The sequence below is a fragment of the Anser anser genome, assembly GCF_964211835.1.
Source record: "Anser anser genome assembly, chromosome: 4".
Taxonomy (NCBI): Eukaryota; Metazoa; Chordata; class Aves; order Anseriformes; family Anatidae; genus Anser; species Anser anser.
The window spans coordinates 15,430,538-15,449,975 of record NC_139724.1 but is presented as its reverse complement, the minus strand read 5'-3'; the positions used below and the strand labels follow the sequence as shown (position 1 = coordinate 15,449,975).

The window sequence follows — 19,438 nt, the reverse complement described above, 5'->3', positions numbered from 1 at the left end:
ATGAAAGGAACAATGTGTGGCTGGAGAGAGAACTGCAGAGGAAAATCCTTTCTTAGCATGGCCAGGAGCACAAAGATTTGCCTTCTGTTTAGAGAGTTGATATGATAGCTTAAGTTGACGCTTATCTTTCCCTCTGTAATTGTCTTATCCTGCCCCCAGCAGGATTTTATTGCAGCAGTGCAGAATCCAGGAAACTTTTGTGTCAAAATCAAATTTTAACAAGATGATTTTGGGAAAACATGCCTTTTGGTCAGGTCTAGGTGCAATATTATTTCCCTCAAGCTGTGCAAAGGGTCCCAGTTAAAACAGCAAAGACAGCATAGCTACATAAGGAGAAGGTACCCATGAAATGTTCATTGTTAAAGGTTGTTGCTAGAACTTTTAAAGAAGAAGCCACAGTTTCTGAGGATAGTGACCAGGTGTTTTGTATTTGAAAACATTTTATGCGGTCAGAGATGCTGGATATTCTTAGTTTTGTTTTACCGTAACTTAATGTCAAAGACATTGCTGGAAAGTTCAGAGTATTTTTACAAAAAGGAGCCTCCCAGCCACAGTGTTCTACTATGATCTCTTAGATCAGAGTAGGGATCCAATTGTAAATGTAGAGTGAGCTGCCTGTAGTTTGTTGTTTAACACTGGCTCCTGAATTCATGGAAACTTTGCTGCTGGATTGACAGAACTTATTCCTTCTGCACACTTAAGTGTTTTTCTCTTTTTCCAAGGACAATAATATTTTAGTCAATATAGTGTTGACTTTGTCAGGAGAAGAATGAGTTCAGCTTGTGGTACTCAACACTCAAAGATCCCGCTGCCAGTTCAACATCCATACCTTTAAAACTGTGCTGCTCTGACAGTCAGTGAGGAAGAAATCACTTTGTGCATGTTATATAAAGGTGTATAAGTGAGGGTTCTGTACATAGCAGAACTGAAAAGCTATTCCTTTTTCTAGTTAGATGGAAATCTAGTTGCTATGTCTTGTTTATATCAACAGTGGTGTAAATCATTTTAATAACAGTGTGCTAGACAGTAGTTAAACAACATCTAAGTCCAGTTTGGTTGCCTCCTGTTTAGGAAAGGATTTAGTTGTTTAAATAGTTGATTAGATTGTTGTAAAATCTTACGTGGGGAAAATCTGTGTTGGATAACTAAATATTTACACATTTCAGAAAGGATGGAGACTGGTCTTAATCAAAGAGCCCATGTAGCTTGTTAAATGTCCAGATATCTTTGTTGGCCAGGGATATAGGTCTGAGTGTTCACCTGTGAACCTTGCTGTTTGAGCACATCACACTGTGCCTTAGTCTATAATAAGAGTACTACTTCAGTGTTAGCTTTATCCAGCTCCAAGATGTCCCTTTTTACTGCATTTTGAGCTAAGCTGGAACATGTGCCTCCATAAGACCCTTCAGAAAGCAAAGCTGCTAAGGAGAACAGGGTGGAGTGGACAGCCTAGTTGGTCTTGTCGCTCTCACATCGTGCTGTGCCCTGTGGTCTGGGGAGCAGCAGCTTACCACAGCTTCCTTGTGAAGATCTTGTGTGCTGGCAGGGTAAGTTGTAGAGTAACTGGTGCTGTATACGTTAGTCTAAAAGTGAATATGTAGGTGGAAATGCAGTGCCACTTGCACCAATTTGTCATCCGGTAGGTGGGCAAAATAAGTGTAAATTACAGACTGTTGAGGTGTAGCAGGAAATGAATACCAGCCCTGGTGCAAGGACAGTCATGTTCCATTGGTATTAGTGGGAGTTGTGCCTGATTATTGCAGGAGGTAGATGTTCCTGCATGGTATCAAACAAACTTACTCTGCTCAGTTTGTGTGCTCCGGTCTAGACCCTGATTCCAGAAGCTGTAGTGAAGTTCTGATATATGCCAGAACTAATTTGATGACTTTAGAATTGGTACCATTTGTGTTTCCTTGCCACTTTCCCTCAGTTTCTGAGCTTTTCAGACAGAAAAACAAAATTGTGAAGAACTTAATCCTGGGTATTAAAATCTGGTCATCTTCATTACCTGAGCAAGCCCCAGTGTAAGCTCAGCTGCGTTTCTGGCCTCTGCTGTTCCTACTAGAGGGTGTTGCAGAAGTGCCTTACTCTGTTAAGTTTTTCACAGGCAATCTATTTTGGGTCAGTGCATTTTGGGTCAACTGTAAGCCTTTAATTCATTTTGTTTCCATCACATACTTTGTCCATTTCTGTATTTTTAGTTACAGAGATCAGTGTTCTCAATGAAGTCTTGTTAACACAAACCTTGGGATGGCTTAATTTGACATGCTTCCGATACTAGACAATCTGACAACTTCATGTAGTTTGTGGACAGATTTGATGATAACAGGGACAGGTTTCATACAGAAAAGAACATGGGAATTGCTAAATTTCTCTGTCACTGGAAAATTGCCCTGGGCTCAGCTGAATCTCTTGCCTAAGGAGTCTTCTCTGATTTCATCAGGGTTTCTCCTGTGAAGAAATTTGTCCACCTCTGTTCAGTGAAAAAACTTTGCTAGATTACAGCATCGCACTGTTTATCTGCCCAGACCAGCAACTTTTTACTGTATATAAGCTATAAAATAGAGAAAAACCTATTATTCAGCCAGAAATGCAAGCTTCCAAACTACATGAAAAGCTGGATACTTTGGGCCAGATTCTCAGTGGATATAAGCTGTTGCAGATGCACACAATCACGAAGGCAGAAGAGCAATTATTACTAAGGCTGATAAAACACTTTTCATCAATTTTCCTCAAAGCATCTTAAACAGGAATGAAATATCAGACATTTTAAAACTATAGAGAAAATCTGCCTGCCTAAGCTTCTTTTATAGGACTATAAACGAAAGACATTTGATAATCCACAAGAAAACATCACTTCTAGGTGGCTGTTTTGGGTTTGGTAGTTGCACTGTCATGTCAACAACTTTCTTTTGCAGACGCTGCTGGTGCTTGCATGCTGAAGCAGAGGCCTGTGCTGTTTCACAGTGCGTGCTGACTTAGCTAGACACAGTCTCTGATCTGAAGTTCACAGCAGCTAATGGAGGGCAGATAATTCTCACAAGCGTCAGAGCGTGCGTTCTTCCCTGGCAAGGGCTTTCCCTCTGAAGCAGGAGGTTTGACTCACTGGAGAGGGTTTTAAATCTGCTCCCTTGGAAGAAGTGAACTTTAATTCCGAGATGTGGAAGAGTTGCTATTTCTTTCCTAAATTAGCAGTTTCAGGCTGTACTGAGGCAAGTATGTGAATGGTTTATTTAATGTATTTATGACACTTTTATTAAATGGCATCCATAAGAAACTAGTTAGGGTATTAGATAAGATTTTTAAATTGTTGAAACTTTTTTTTTTTGATACCCCTCTGTTAATGAAAGTCAACAGACAACTAGCTAACCACTGTGTCCTTGCCATGTGTGGCTTTTAAAATTTATAAGGGGGAGGGATCCCTCTGGTTTTGTGTTTATTGGTGTGGGCTTCTTATTCAGGAAGAGGTTTCTTGGGGGCTGCTTTGTGCTCATGATGGGGGGAGCCCAAACACTGATATAAAATGTGTCCCTTCAAATCACCCACCACCACTCAGGAAGTCTCAGTGGACATTTCTAGGAAAATAACCAGCAGAACGCCAGATGAAAAAGCCACTAAATTGTTAGGAATTATTAGGAAACAAAACAACCAAATGAAATTGTTATGCTAATGTGGACAATTTTACATCTTTTGTTTGTTTGTTTGTTTCTCCTTATCAGCAAACTTTTCACTCCTCTTCCTAATCAGACAAATTTTAAGCTGGAATTGGCAAACAACCTTTTGCCAAGGGATGAAACCCAGTCCCTGACTGCGGTGTATTTAAGATTACTGCAATGAGGTAGAGGGCAGGACCATGAAGGCTGCAAGCAGAAGGGACCCTAACAGAAAACCCAGTGAGGTCAGTGGGAGATTTTCAGCTGATTTTTGGCTCAGGCTTAAAATCTCCGTTTCTCCTGAAGGAAACTACTGACTGCTGCTGTAGGGTTTTTAATCCTGCTGTGTATTTCTGTTACGCTCCCTGTTCCTTCTCTGTTGAACAGGTAGTTCCCAAGGGGTTAGCAGAGACTGCTTGACTCTTGACCTGTGAACATAATTTCCTGCCATTGAACTTGTATCAGCTCTCTGCAGTGTTCAAGCTCTTGGTCATGTGAATCAAAGCTATTTCAGTTTTGGGATAGTTACTTCTCACGTGTCTTGAATCCCTACAAGTACTGTCTCACTTTTTATTTGACAACGTCCCATTGTGTAATAATTAATCTTTGAGGAATGAACCTTAGGAGACAGAGCAGAGCAGCAATACAACTCAAACCTAGTGGAAATGGACAAGTATCAGCCCAGCAAGCTCTGTGCTTTTGTCTCCAACACAGATCTTTGAAAACCTGGATTTGAAATTCAGTCCACGCATCTTTTCAAATGGAGAAGTATCCAGTTTGTACAGATTAGCCAAACAGCCTAATCAGGGACATTCTAGTCATAACATTTTTTTTTAAACAAAGTTTTGGCTTTAGAACAAATTAGTGATGGAGAGCAAGTCTTTAACAGTCCTTTCATGCTTTTATTTAAAAGGAAAGGGAAGCATTTATTCAGAAAAAAAGGGGAAAAAGACATCTCAGTTTTTCCCCAAACAATCCCACCTCTATTAAGTGACTTTCTATGATGTATTTGTTGAATTTAGTCAGTTAAGAAGCTGTTCAATTTAGAGCCTGATGAAATGGTGCTCTCAGAGAAGTTTCATGAATTCAGTGGAAGTCATATAGTGAGTAAGATTACACATATAAGTAACTGTTGTGGACTGAGGCTTGTGTTTACTACATGGAACACAAAAGGGAAGAAATTAAGAATAAGGATATAAAAAATTAAAATGTTTACACAAAAATGCTGAAAAAGTTTGTAATATATAGAACGTTCTCTCTCTATAACTGTGTCCCAGCCATGTTACTTCTGGTCTGATACCATTCTTTCACTGATACAATAGGCAGTTACTTCTTCTCACTCACCTGCTGTGGTGTGGAGTTGGCATTCAGCCTTTTAAATGGGCTTCTCAAACCCAGCATTTTGGTCTGGGGCTCTGCCAGGATCGTTATAGCTGAAAGACCTTCTAAGTGTTTTTCCTTCTGTGAAGTTTGAGGAAGGCAATTGCTTTTTTAAATGAAACTAAGATAATGAATGTGAGTAGGTCGTGTCAAGTTAGCTGTGTTTTTTTGTTTGTTTGTTGTTGTTTTTTTTGATTTTTTTTTTTTTGCGACTTAGTCTCACTGCAAGCATTGTAGAAATATTTGCAAAACACATTGTCCATGGAGAAGACAGAATGTCTTAGTTTTGACTATTAGCTGCATAGAATCATAGAATATCCCGAGTTGGAAGGGACCCATAAGGATCATCGAGTCCAACTCCTGGCACCGCACAGGAAAAAATAAAAAGCATAAACTAAGGCTGAACTTGCCACTCACTTAATGAACTAAGGTAAGAGCTACTGCTACACCCACTAGGGCTTTGAGACCTCTCAGACAATAAGCTGAGTCTTGTTAGATCCTGATTTCATGTAGCACATCTATAAGGGCTACCCCCATAAATGAATGTTCTCCATGGAGACCAGATTCCAGGCACCACAGCGGTGAGTGATCATTGGAAGTTTAGTTAAATTACTCTGGCTTTATGTTTTAAATAAACAGAGAGAGCAAATGTAGTAGTACTAGAGATGTTAAGGTGTGGTTCTCTTAGATTTGTTTTAATCAATTTTCTGACCAAAGTGCTTATGAAATCTCTTCTCAAAATATTTAAATTATCCCTATTTTATTTTATCCCATTTCCTATTTGCTTTCCAATAACTGAGATAGTTGTCCCTTGGAAAGAAAGATCAGTTTATGAGGAAGTTAGAGGCAGTTTCCTATATTTTTCTGTATCTGACTCTGAACACTTGTGAGCCCATTGGTCAATCAGTCTAGAAATGTGTGGCTTGAAAAACAGGGTAACATGAGGCGTGAGGAAAAGATGCTACAGAGATTGACCAGCCAAAGTCTTTTCAATTATCAAAGGCAGTTACTATATCGAGCTATTTCCTAAATGTTCTTGTTAATGAGACAAAGCCCTAACCATTTATACCTACATATTCTTCATTTCTCCATTTAGTGTTTTAAGAGAACTTCCATGCACTAGGCTCAGAAATAATGTTGGAGCTGCTCTTCACCAAACTCTTAACACAACCGTTTCATTTTGGTGTTATTTTTTTCTGCTGTGGATCTACGGATTCATTTTGAAGAAAACCAGATGAGATGAGAGTTTAATAAGCTGTTTTAGAGTATAGGAGGAATGAACTCTAGTGTATTTAAATTATGCCTCATGAGGTGTTCCAGAAGTGAGCTATATTATCTTGTTACGAATGTGGGAACTCACTGAGATCCCTTCATACCCTCAGGAGAGGGTCCCTGTAGTCTTGTTTTCTAGCTGTACGTGGAGCTGGAGGTGTGCATGTTAGCATGAGTGAGGTGGGTGGCTCTAGTAGGAATGACTCTTTGCCAAAAACTCTTCCTTCCTGTTCTGTATTTTGTAATGGCTGATAACATCATAGAAAACATGGCTCATGGGATCTTAAGATGTCTTTGAGTTCATAGCCAAAGGCAGAATTTGCTCTAAATAAACTTTTGGGGGCAGATTTGTTTAAATATCATACTGACCTATTGACTTGCACTGTGTTAATTTGGATTAGCACCTGTGTAATTAAGAGCACAGCAGAGAGAAGTATCCGGCTAGGCTTTCTACCTGTGTTCCCTTGTCTGCTCACATGTCCCTGCCCCCTTCCCTGTCATTCCATCCCTTCAGCTAATACTGCTTAGTACCATGCTTACCCTTCTTTTTGGATTTGGCCTGAGTAAAACAGGAAGCACACGCTGTTCCTCCAAAATCTGTTTGTCTTTTTTTTTTGTGTGTGTGTGTCCAGCCCTGCTTTTCATCCTGAAATAAACCGAACAGCTTGGGTAATGCATAAATACGTACTATAGAAATGAAGGGGATGGGTTTTTTTTCCAGTTTTGTTGCACTAAGGAGCAAAGGCACTAGTATGTCTGTGATAACTGACTTGTTTAACCTCTTGAAAGCTGCTTACATTGCTGTACAAGAGTTCACTTAGCTGAAGAATGAGAATAACAGTTTTATTCTTGGAAATTTCCAGTCAGGGACTGTAAGAAAGTCCTTAGTGGGACACCTATTTAATTGAGCCATTAAAACAAACAAACAAACGAACGAAACACCTGCATCTGTTTTCTGTGGCTCTTGGCATATGTCAGCATATATTTCAAAATAGCCTTGAGTCATGGTTTCATTTTTAAGGGTGTTGGGTGAGAAGTCACTTAATACTAGTGGGAAGAATCAGCTTATACCAAGGGAGAAAACTTTAGCATCTGCATCTTGTGTTTTTTTTGTTTGTTTTTAATTGAAAAGCACCTCTTAGATATTTATTTTTTTCCTTTTTTTTTTTTTTTTCAGAATTCATCAGCCAGCCATCAAAATAAGACATCTCGAGCCCTGGAAAATTGCTCTAATTGTTATTGGAACAGCAGTGGCAGCAGCCATCACCATTGGTCTCCTAGTTTATTTTCTGGCATATGGTAAGTTTTACAGAACTTACCACTCTTCTGTTACTCTGTTAAGTGCATCTCTCTTGTGCTATTTGAGGTCCACAGTGCTGGGAGTTTGTTTTCCATCAGTCTAACCAAAGCTTATTTGGGGAAAATCCACTGTCTTCTCTATCACTCTTTCCATCCTCATTTAGCATCTTTGTAGATCTCTTCTCAGGAGCATTTCCTTCTGTGCAGGGTGGTTAGGGCTGTGGTTTCTGTTGCCTTTCACTCGCTTTCACTCCTTTCATGTCTTCCTCATGATCTACTTCTGTGATGAGGTCAACACATGAGCCTTCTGGCCTCTGTTAAGCGAGTGACAAGCTAAGCCTCCCGCTTGATTCTACCCATGGTGTTTCCCCGTTCCCCTGCCCTGATCCCCAGCAGTTGCATGCCAGTGCTCAGTGTTGTGTGGATAAGTGGGCCAGGAAGAAAGGCAGCTGACCAGGAGGATGCTACTTGTGATTCTGTGTGCATGTACTACTGGTCAGTCAGAAAAGTAACTGCTGGAGAAACTGGGCTTTTTGTTACTACTTGGCACAGCCCACCCAACAGAAATGATTTCTTGTTCCTGCGTTCCCAGCTTTCAGAATTTTTATTTGAATGGGTTGGGTACAGGTCAACCACTCCACGGACATCTATGCAGTCAGCCCCAGACCCTTCTGTAAGTTCATGGGTCTCGGTGCATTGTGAGTATTGCCTGTTCCTCTTCTCTCCCTTGCAGATCAGAAGCTGTTCTATTACAGCGGCAACGTAAAAATCAGCAATATCCGGTACAGTAATGAATTGTCCAGACAGACCTCAGGGAAGTTTAGAGACCTGAGCGAGAGGGTTGAGAGACTGGTAAGTTGGGACTGTTGTGCCTTTCCTTTATTAAGGACTGTGTGATGATAATGTGAATAGATCACGAGCCTTTGGTGCATCTTGACCCCCCATGGTTAGCAGACATGGGCAATGGATAACATGGGAGTCGTGTTCATACCTGGCAGACCAAATCCACTTGTTTTAGCCCATTTAGTAGATATTTGCAATATTCTCGGCTTCCTCTTACATCAAGAAACATTTCTGTGCCTTCTCCTTCCCCAGCCTGTCTGCTGTATGCACTTCCACGTGTATATATGCAGCATCAGGCACACGAGAGACCAGCCTATACTGACAGAGCTCATCAGACTCCAAATTATTTCCCTCCTCCCCTACCATATAGCTAGCTACCTGGCACTGCTTGCTGGCTTTCCTGCTACCCTGCTGTCTCTAAGGAAAGCATGCTTTTACACCCTCTCCTTTACGGGGTGGGGAGCGTTATCTGTCAGGCTGCTGCTGATGTTGAGAAAACAATACACAAGTCCTTTTCCTGCTCCTTTGGTATGTTTTGTTGGGAAACTCTCCTACAAATAGTAGAGGGTGCTCATACAGTAGCTATGGAAATAAATAGATACATTGCAATTTCCTTTCTTGTTTTCTCTTTGAGACACTTCCCCACAGATGATAATTACAGAGTTCAGCTCTTTACAGCCATAAGCATGTGATTGTGCTTGTATCTTTTTGTATTTCATTCATTAGGGTCTGATACATATCTCCTACCTCCTGTTTAGCAACCTTGCACAGATACTCAGTTAATAGGACAATCAATGCTTTGCTCCCCACTGTCATTTAATTTAGGGACGTGCCATTTGTTCATAACAAAATCTGAGCTGTGTTGAACGTTGTCCTGGAGAAGCAGGATTTATCAGTGCTAACATCTCTTTCCAACTCCACTGCTGAGGGCCTTGGAGATCTTGGTCGAGTTGTCCTCCTCTCATGCATTTGTTTCCCTTCTGCCCCATTTGCCTACCAGGGACTGTATTGTATTTCACAAGATCTGCTTCTAGTGCATGTCTGTGTGTATAGAGTCTTACATAAGCTGCGTTTACTTAGGTGCTACCAATTGACAACTGTTACCTAATAATTGCAGGCTTTTAACCTTGTGATAGGACCTTGGAGAGGGAATGTTCTCCCTGAGCAAGGAGACATGTATTGCTGAGGGGGGAGGAAGGCCGGGACTAAGGAGAAAGCTTTGAGGAAGAACACTTAGTGAGTAAAGTTGAATCCCTTTCTCCCACTTCATTACTTTTTTTTTTTTTAAAGTCTCCTTTGGCAAGGAAACACCAATTTTAGCCAAGAAGTTATTTCATACAGTGTCAAGTGCAGTCAGAATGTCCTCTGAACCTGGCTGTTAATTCAGATACTGGAATAGAAGCTAGTGTTTTAGAAACGTTGTCTCCTCTATGGGTGTCAAGTACTTCTGACAGTAGTGACAGTAAATACTGGAAGGAATACTGGTTGAGCAGTGAGAAACGTAATTTCGGAGCATGTTAATTGTACCAGATAAGTAATGCCATAACATGCAGACAGAGAACTGTTTCCTTTCCCTCATTCCTATGACTTTTCTTTTAAGTGGTCTTTAATTCAGGCATTAGCTTCTACCTCAGTCTTTCAAATTTTCTGAGTTCTTTGCTAGGTGAGACTGAGATTTGTCCATAAGTTGTTTTTTTTTTAAGTGACTCCATGCACTAATGAACAACAATATGCTCTCTCTAAGTCTGATGCTGCCCAAGCAAAACCCAGTTAGTGGTGTTAAAAATCAAAGCAATCTTTGTAGAAGCAGAAATATCCTCTTGACTTCTTCAGACAGCTGTCTCAGAACACCTACATTTTCATCAGCAGCATTTTCACACCGTCTTTTAAGTAGAGGTGGAGGGAGTTGTGGGTTTTTTTTGTGTTGTTTTGTTTTGTGTTTTTTGTTTTGTTTTGTTTGTTTGTTTTTTTAATCATGTTTCCTGATGTGTTTGGTTTTACCAAAATCCTTTGTAGTCTTACCCAGTTGGGTTCAGAGTTCTGGATGTCCAAGCCTTCCAGTTGTCATTAGTAGTAACGATACCTAAGCTCATGTTGTGAAACAGTGAGTCAATGCAGATAAAGGCAGCATCTTTCACAATACTTGGTGCAAAGTGAACAGAAGTGAATCATCTCCGATAATCAGAAGCATTCAAATTACCCGAGTTAGTGCAACTCCCTTCGAGTGTTCCCTTCTCTGATCCCTCCCTGATGAAGCCTCCTTTGTTTGTCCCCAGAAAAACCCTGAAAGGAGCTCTTCTGAGTGTTGGTGTTTCTCGAGGAAAAATGTTTTTGATCCTGTAGAGAGGTCATCCTTTGTCTTCCTTGGGACTAGCAGAAAACATTCTGGTGTTTGCTTTGGTTTCCACAGCTGAATAGTAACACCCATTATGCGAATGACATTCCCTACTCTCTTATCTCATTGAAGGCGGAGGGAATGCAGCGAGATCATGCCAAAGAGCTGATGAAGCCAGTGCACCAGTCAACATCGCAGGGCTGACTGGAAAGTCTGGAAAATGTATTGTGGGGTGGAGCTGGGGGGACTGAGGAACAGATGATGAAAGCTATCTGCTCCTTGCATGGCTTCCTACAAGCGGCCATAAGGGTTCCCTTTGTCTTCTCTTGAAAGAGCAGAACTGACTGAATGCCACTGTGGGAAGAGATGTTCCAGCCTGCCAGAGCCTCCTTGTTTTTCTAGCTGGACCAGTCGTTCTTCCCTTCCCAGCCTAAAATGCACTGTGCCAGACCTGTCTCTCTTGAGCTGAGTACAAAGGGCACAGTTTCAGCCTTAATGGCTTCTTCCACAGGGAGCCTCTATTTTCTAGTGGGTTCACTTATGTGCGGATCGGCCAAGCGTTGTCTTAGATGCCACTGTTTTCCTACATGACCATTACTCTCTGTTTTTCTGTAGCTCCTGCACCAGGCTTGGGGTTTTTTCTTCTTGCACAAAATCTCTTCATTCTGCTTTTGAATTTCCCAAGTGTGTCTTGAAGGCCCTAGCCACCCTCTTAGTAACAGCATCTGTGGGAGACATCCAAAGCCCTATTCCTAAGCTTTTCTTCTTCATCCGAAGACCCCGAAGTGCAGCAGGAGCTGAGACAGCCAGCTCTAGATAGACCTCAGTGACCGGGATGATCCCGGGCAGCAGCACCCACTGCCCCGTGTGCAAGGAGGAAGGTGGAGGTCATTTGGAAAGCAGTCTTTGATACCAAGTGAAGGAGTTGTGTGTTGAAGAGGACTTGAAACGAGCACTTTATCAAGAACCATTTAATGAGAAGTTGCCTCAGCAGAAGGCTGGCAAGTGTCTAGTTATGAGAGAGTAATAGCTACCAAGCAGCCACAGCATGTGGCCCCTTCAATACATGGCTGGTTGCTCAACAGAAGTGACTATCAGCTTTTACTCTGCCCACCAGTGACTTGCAGATGTACCTGTTTCCTATCCCCTACTCTCTCCTGCTCCTGTGTGACTTTAAGCCAGGCTGTGAGTTGGGTGGATGGATGTTCCTCTGGTAGGAGTGCAGCGTGGCTCCCTCCTTGGCTATGGGGTGGCTGGGGGAGACACAAGGTGTTTGTTTTCTCACCCTCAGTGCCTCAAGCCATGGAGTGGAGTGTCACGGATTTCCCCTCCACAAGGTACCTTGGCTCTCCCCCTTCCTGGTACCATCCACAACCAACACAAAGCTACCTGGCTGGATCTGGGCAGAGTGGCTGGGGATTGCATTAACTGGATAGCTAGGCACTTTCCCTGGAAAACTGTCTATCCCAGTGTTTCTACTGAAGTCATGGAATTTCTTAAGTAATTCTTGCCTCTGAACTCAATGCTGTGTCATGACATCTCTTCTAGAAACAGACATCTTGCTTCAGTGATTTGAAGTGAACAAAGAATCTTCTGTGTTCTTAACTACAAACACTGGGAAAAGTTTTTGATGGATACAGCTCTTGAAACGTGCCCTGTCTGATAGAAATTAATCAGTGATGTTTTAGTTTAGAAGTAGTGGCTCTGAAGCGTATCGCACTTGCAATACCACATGAAATGCTTCAGAATGATTCTGATGACTGTGCCTGTTCTTGGTTGTTTTAAGGACTCGTTGACGAGTCCCTGTAATGGAGCTAGGAAGGAAGGAGACAGTTTTTTCCCCTGGCAGATGATGTCTGTTGACATATTTCTCTGAGAGCAGTGGGGGGGCAGGCAGGTCCCTGCACAACCCTGCACACAGATATCCTGCTCTTTGTGCTACTAAAGGCAAGCAAGAATCCCAAGGACTGTCAAGTGCAGCATTTGGAACCCAGTAGCTCTTTGCTGCTCTGCACCTTTCCTGACACTTTGTGGCCACAAATGGGGCTTGTTAGCTGAATCCAGTGCCCTTAGCTGCTTCCACCACAGAAGACACTGGTGGGATGCAGTGGGAGCTGACTCCATCCTTTGCATCGTCAGTGGTGCAGTGCAGGTTCTCAGCGGCTTCAGCACGTTCCAGTTACAACCAACCAAAGCACGCTGCAGCCTCCCAGCTCCCAGGCACTGATGTCTCTACTGTACAGATGGGGAACTGAGTTGGAGAGAGCTGAGAGGCCAAATCCGTAAAGCTACTTCAACACCCATGAAGAGATCCCCAGAGACAAAAGAATTTTCCTGATCATCTGTAAGCACTTGAAAAGGTTTCATTGGCACACGCAGGTTTTACTCACCCTCATCACAGTACTCGAGTTTCTGTGATCGTTCCTTCAACTCCTGCGTAGACACTTACGTTACTGTGGAAAATAGAGCTTTAACTCTTGATAACCTTTTTTGGCAGATTATTCTTCAGCAGGACACTTCTCATAACTGAAAGGCTGCCTCTCTGCTTCATATCCAGTTATAAGCTTTCGATCATCGTGATTTGAGTTGTGAATAGCTTACAGTCCCATCTGCAGGGACAAAGCCTTCAATACTGGCTAAGCTTTCCATGTGAGATGAATGAAGTCTGACTGAAAGGTCTGGCAGTAGTGAATGCGTAGGTGAGACTGCTGTCTCATAGCACTTAGCCTTTTTGGGGTCAGACCTGAGACAAGTCGTCCTGGGGAGCCAAACTGTGTGTTTTTTGGGAGACAGAGGAAGGTGAAATACAGTCTCTTTACAGCCAAGAGCTAGTAGCAAAGCTGACTGGAACTGTACACGAGGTGATCATTGCACCTTCCACGGAGCTGATAAGGTAAAGCTCAGACGCATGTGGTTTGCTCGATCGATACCTCGTGGTCTGGAGGTTAATTCAGCAGTAGATCCCCAAGCCAGGAGTTTTTTGAAACAGTCCTGAAGACTGTATTTGCTCTGGGAAACCAGGCTGTGAGGGCTAATGTACAGGTGATAACTGAGCATGTCCCAGGAAAGGGAGTGTGCTGAAGTTCAGAGGAGTCTAACTTGACTTTTTTTTTTTTAACAGCAAGTTGAAGCAATGGTCACTACAAGTATCATGTAGCTTCATTTGCTGCATGGGCTATTTCCCTGCCCACTGCCCCTGCCCTTGTAAATTATATCTTTTTCCCCTCTCAGTCCCTGAAACATTGAAGAAAATTGAAGATAAAATAGTCAGATCACACAGAAATTATAGTAGCTGCAGCAGCCAAATCTTTCTGATGACTTTTCAGACAAATACTAAGTAAGTTTTTAATAAGTTTCAAAAGAAATTTGTTAGTGTTTTCAGATATAGTCCCAAATTTTAAAACTTTATTCCTTATTTAAACCTGGGTATTCCTAGGCACTGCATACAATCGCTGAAGTACTTGCTTAGTACTAACATGAGGCAAAAAGGTAAGAACTTCTACTGAAAGTTTTTCTTGTTCTTCACTGGTAGCATTTTTATTTAGAAGTATGCCTGTAGTAGGAAGACAGAAAAAAAAAAGTTTTTTTAAATGAAAAATTAAGAGTTAGAGATTTTCTGACAATACTTTCCTTCTTTTTTTCCCTTTTTTCTACAAAATAATGTTGTAAGATGAAAGCAATATTATTGTTTTCTTTGTAGAAAATATTTCTAAGGAGCACCGTGAGGAAAACTCCTAGCATGAATTTAGAGTATTTGACAACTTCTGTTTGGAAAGCTTTATTTTGAGGGAACACTTGCAAAGTGGAAGCATCGCCCTTGGATTAGCATGACACAATAAGGGTGCCCTCTATGGGTGATCAAGGCTGTAAACAAAGCAGAAAGCAGCTTTCCATGGTAATTCAGCCAAGTGGGAAACATGGCAGTGTGACAGTGGGCAAGATGACAGTTTGATGGCTTGTTTATTTGGCGCTGGAATTAGAGATTGAGGCTACACTGAGCACTACAGGTGTGGTCTTAAAGACATAGGTGGAATGCTGTATGCTGAGAGAGGAAATAACTCACAGAAAGCACTTGCTTCTCACTTGTAAACCTTTTTTTTTTTTTTGTAAATTCCCGTTGAAACCAAAGGAAGAAAGACTGCTGGTAGAGGCATATGCTGTATTGTTTTCAAAACTTAGGTGCTTTCTTGTTTTGATTTGTTTCCAGTTCTTCCTGTTTTCACAGGTCACAGTAACACAGGGAGCGGAAAAAAAAAAAAAAAATAGAGGAAAATATGATGTACTTTCACTGATGCAGTGTAGTGCATGAAGCTGCTGTTTCATGATTTTCCTACCAGTAAGATTTCAAACTGTTAGTGTGTTCTACCTAAGCAGCATTTCCAGGATGAAATGGCTACAGTCATCAACAGTGTGCCTAATATCCATCTTTCTTTCTTTAACTTATATGTAGTGATTCTTCAACTTCTTAATACCATCAGATTTTCTCAAGTAATAAACATAAAAAATGATTTCTCTTCCCCACCCCCACCCCCAGTTAATCAAGGCAGAAGGTCTAAAAAGCGCGTACAAAGGCTGCAGTATCATACCATGACACTCTCCGTCCCCCAAAATAAGTAACTTGAATTCAGATCCAGTGTGTGACAAGATAAAGAGGTGTAAAATGGGCACAAGGAAAATGGATGTGAACGTGAGGTGGAAAAAGGAATTCAAAATGAAATAAAGGGCAGTTATCGATAGTGTGTGTGATTAAAGGTAGAATCTTATCTTAATTATAGACCCATGATCCAGAATTACTACATTGTTTACTGGTAATTAAATGAATGAAGTGATTCAGGATGTGAACTGGTGTCACTGAGATCAAAATCTGGCTGGTCGAGACAGTAGTTGTTTAAAACATGGTGTTGTCAAGAGGGAGAATCCAATTTCGGTACTGTACTTGTGTGATTGGTGCTATCTGGGCACTTGTAACCTGACTACATGACTATTGATCTCTCCTAGATCTATCCTAGATTTTATAAATTAGCCTTGTCCTAAGAGCTGTTCATTCCTATATTTCAACTTCGTACCAACTTTTTTGGGGAAAAACCTACTTTTGGGGGGAAAGAAAAACAACCAACATCCTCTGGATTTTGGCCTAGATGGGTTTCTATCCAAATTTGGATTTTTCTCTCCAAATTTTGGAAAATCTCTTTCCCAAGTGGACAAAATTTCAGTTGCAGTGTGAAAGTTTTAGGGAGCTAATTACGGACAATTGAAAGCTAGGAGTAGGGATGGGAATACTCAGGTGACCTTAATTCCAGCTGTTGCTATTACATGGCTATAATGAAACCCTAATGCCATGACATGCCTTTCAAATTGGTTGCACTAGGGATGAGCATGATACTTTAAATCTTGACATTCTTCCAGGTATTAGCTTTCTAAATTTCTTCCATCTGAAAGACCAATCCCTTTAGGAACTATTGTGTGTGGTCAGTTGTTTCTATTGCAGCCGATGCCTCAAAGAACTGTCCAGCTGAGCTCATTGTAGTGCAGTCAGTGCTTACTCACCTCCCAGCTTTAGCAGTTGAGCTCGATTAAACTCTGTGCAGAGTTTTGTGATGATGTTTGCAGATGCATAGGCTCACGCTGCCCTTGCCCACTGTGCTGGGTATGACACATGCTGTCTTTGTGTGGTTTCTGATGGGAAAGTTTCTGATCTTCTGGTTTGCTGGAGGCCTGCAGATTATTACACTCCCTCTCTTTCAGGTCCATTCTCTTCACCTCAGGCAAACAGTGGGGCTTTATGGTTGCCACTGCTGTGAGTAATTGGTATCTCTGTTTCTAAGAGGATGGTTATGTCCACGTCCTGGTTCAGGACAGGGCCAGGTTCAGCTTCTCTTGCTGTCCCTGTCCAACTGTCTTCCTGCCCTCTTTTCCTTCAGTCCTTGGTAGAGTTCCCAACTAACCCCTCAATTGAAACGGTAGAGGATATACCAGGCTCCCAAGCAAGCTGCTACTATGTGACAGTCAGCTGCTGGATCTCTCAGCAGACTGTGCTGGAAATTGGCCACTGAGTTCGATGGTAGGGGATTAACCCCACTGATTAGTAGTAATTTGTGTTGTACTGTTACTGTAAAGTACTGGAGGGGTTCACCGGACCAGGCAACATGTTCTAGTTATTTATGGTTGGAAAACTTAAAAAAATCATTGATAATAGGCTTTACTTCCCAAGGAGCTATCAAGGCAAAGGGAAGAGTGTTAGCATGAAGATAGCTGTAGAAGGACTAAACTGGTGGCAGGCAGAAGAGTGATAGTACTGAGCAACAAGAGGATTTGCTCCCAAACCTAACGAATGCCTTTCAACATCCCACATGCGTAATTCAGTGGGTTCAGCAAGTATCTCGCACAAGTTCTGTCAAACTAGATTTAAGAAGAACTTTTTTTTATGAATCTTTACCTTGTGTGCAGTGACAGAACCATGTGTGGTGGGAGAAAGCAAGGCACACCGACCTTGCTGGGTCACTTCCAGACCCAGCTACACATCTGAACAATCCCAGCCCAGGTCAGCTTTGTCCCACAGTGGAGCAACGTGATCGCTGTCGCACGTGACCCACTTACAGAGCTTGCTTTTCTTTTGGGTCCCAGGGAGGCAGGGTGTATCAGCCGAACCTGACATCACGAAAAGCTTTTGGTAGGTTGCTCCGGGGGCTCAGAGGGCTGGCCCTGCTGACATGGTGTGACACAAGAAAAAGAGGATAATGATGAGATCCAGAGTCACCTGAGGCAGAATAGAAAAACAAGTCTTGCTCATCAAGGTGTAAAACTTCTGGCTGCAAGGAACAAGGAAGAAATCTCCTTTGTGGCTGGGTTTGTACAGGTGGGAGTGTTTAGCCCTCTTCTTGTGTCTTTGTTACTGGCCACTACTAACTACTGTAGAAGCGTAGATCAAGCAGAGTGCAAGGGTGAAGTCGTTTGTCTTAGAAAATGTAATGCACAGAGAGAAGCTGTGTTCTTTTTCTTTTTTTTTTTCTTTTTTTTTCTTTTTTTTTTAAAGCAGTAGTCACCATCCAGCAGCTGGTAGACAATGGCCAGGAAAACAAGTGATCAGAGGTGAAATTAAGGGATCTGGACATGACAGCATCTCTTTTCAGTGGCTGCAATCAAAACAAAATGCTTTAAATGAGTGTAGGTGCTTCACCCAAGCAGGACTGGGTCCCACCTAGTTACTGGGCAAAGTTCTAGTTACTTTTGCTTCCAGGGTTATGACTCAGGCTGAGAAGAAAGCTATAGGCACATTGGAGAAAAATGTTTATTGTTGGCTATGGGTGTGAAAGTTTTTACCAGATGATTTATGGTAAAAATGTGGGATAGACAATTAATCTTTGCGAGCTATTATCAGAAGGCATCTCTCTAAGTTTTTTCCTCTTAATGTAAACTCTGTATGAATATAAAAGAGTACATTTGGGACAGATTCATATCTGTCAAGTTAATTTATCAGCAGGGTGAGAGTTAGGGGCCACAGTGTAGACATTTGGCTAGCATGCCTTTCCCAATAAGATATGGCAGGTTACAAAAGTGGAAAAAAATTCCTGGTCAGGTTTGAAGGTGTTAAAGAGTCTGTAAGAATAACTAGAGACAAACACTCTTCACTTGGTGTTTTTGATCTATTGGTGATGTAGAACTAAGGCAAATCCTAAGAAGGAGAAAATTAGTGACTGTGTGTAACAGGAAAATAGGTTCCTTTCTCGTTGAGATATGAAATTGTGAAAGAGAATGGAAGTAACGCAAATCCAGTAATGTTGGTATCATTTTAAATCAAACACTTACTGTTCCTCCATAAAATAACTCCAGCATCCCTTTTGAACTTCCTGAAAACAGTATCTGTTGCTGATAGTCCAAATTGCATTTGGACTCCTTAGATTTTTTTTTTTGTAAAAAAAGTGTTGTGTGTAATAGTTTTTTCTCTGATGTCACTGAAAACCACTCCGCCGCAGGACATAGTGTTCCTGACCAGTCTGCACAGAACATCTAGGAAGTGGTCCAGGATGAGGAGAAAGCTGAACGTGTCAAGAGTAAAGAATACACAACCACATGAACTGCTCAGGCTGTAGCAAATGTGTGCAAGAGAATGGGGAGCAGAAGCAAGGATCCACATTTCTGCTACAGAAATGCAAGTGGCAAGTGTAGCAAAAACACTTGCATTCTCTGAGATGAGAGAATACAGATGGATTGAAAATATAATCACCAGGAGGAGATACAGGTTTCAGACATGTCGTATTAACTTCACCCTCCCTTGCAAGAGATTGCAAATTCTTGCCTAAGTGTAAAATCAGCCTGCTTTTGCTTTTCTCTTTTGCAATGTAGAGGCTTGACATGTACAGCAGCACAGCTCAAAGCTCTCTCTCGTTTGCACGGTGCTTTGTGCTCTGCAAAGTCTCTGGCCCAAAGATCTCTAAGTCTTTGGAGGCAGTGCAGCCGAAGATAGCACGCGCCATTGCACGCCACGAAGCTAGCAGCGCGTCCTTCTGCTAACACAGTCATCAGTGAAGCATTTGAAATTGTTACAGGAAATACAAGCAAATAGTATGACATATATTTAAAAAAAATAAATCTCATTTTGTCTGAGGACAAATACTTCCAATATCCAAAGTGTGGAGAGAGGGGTGAGGGAAACAGG

General features: G+C 41.8%; 1 protein-coding gene across 3 annotated transcripts in view; it reads left to right on the top strand.

The window, feature by feature from the left end:
• The window catches only part of LOC310898985 (transmembrane protease serine 11A-like), a 37,876-nt gene that overhangs the window by 1,012 nt on the left and 17,426 nt on the right, over positions 1-19,438 (top strand). For all 3 annotated transcript variants that reach the window (XM_083834826.1, XM_083834825.1, XM_083834827.1), the window contains exons 2-3: positions 7,483-7,604; positions 8,338-8,456. In XM_083834826.1, coding sequence (XP_083690952.1) covers positions 7,483-7,604; positions 8,338-8,456 — 241 coding nt within the window. The remainder of the gene's footprint in view (positions 1-7,482; positions 7,605-8,337; positions 8,457-19,438) is intronic.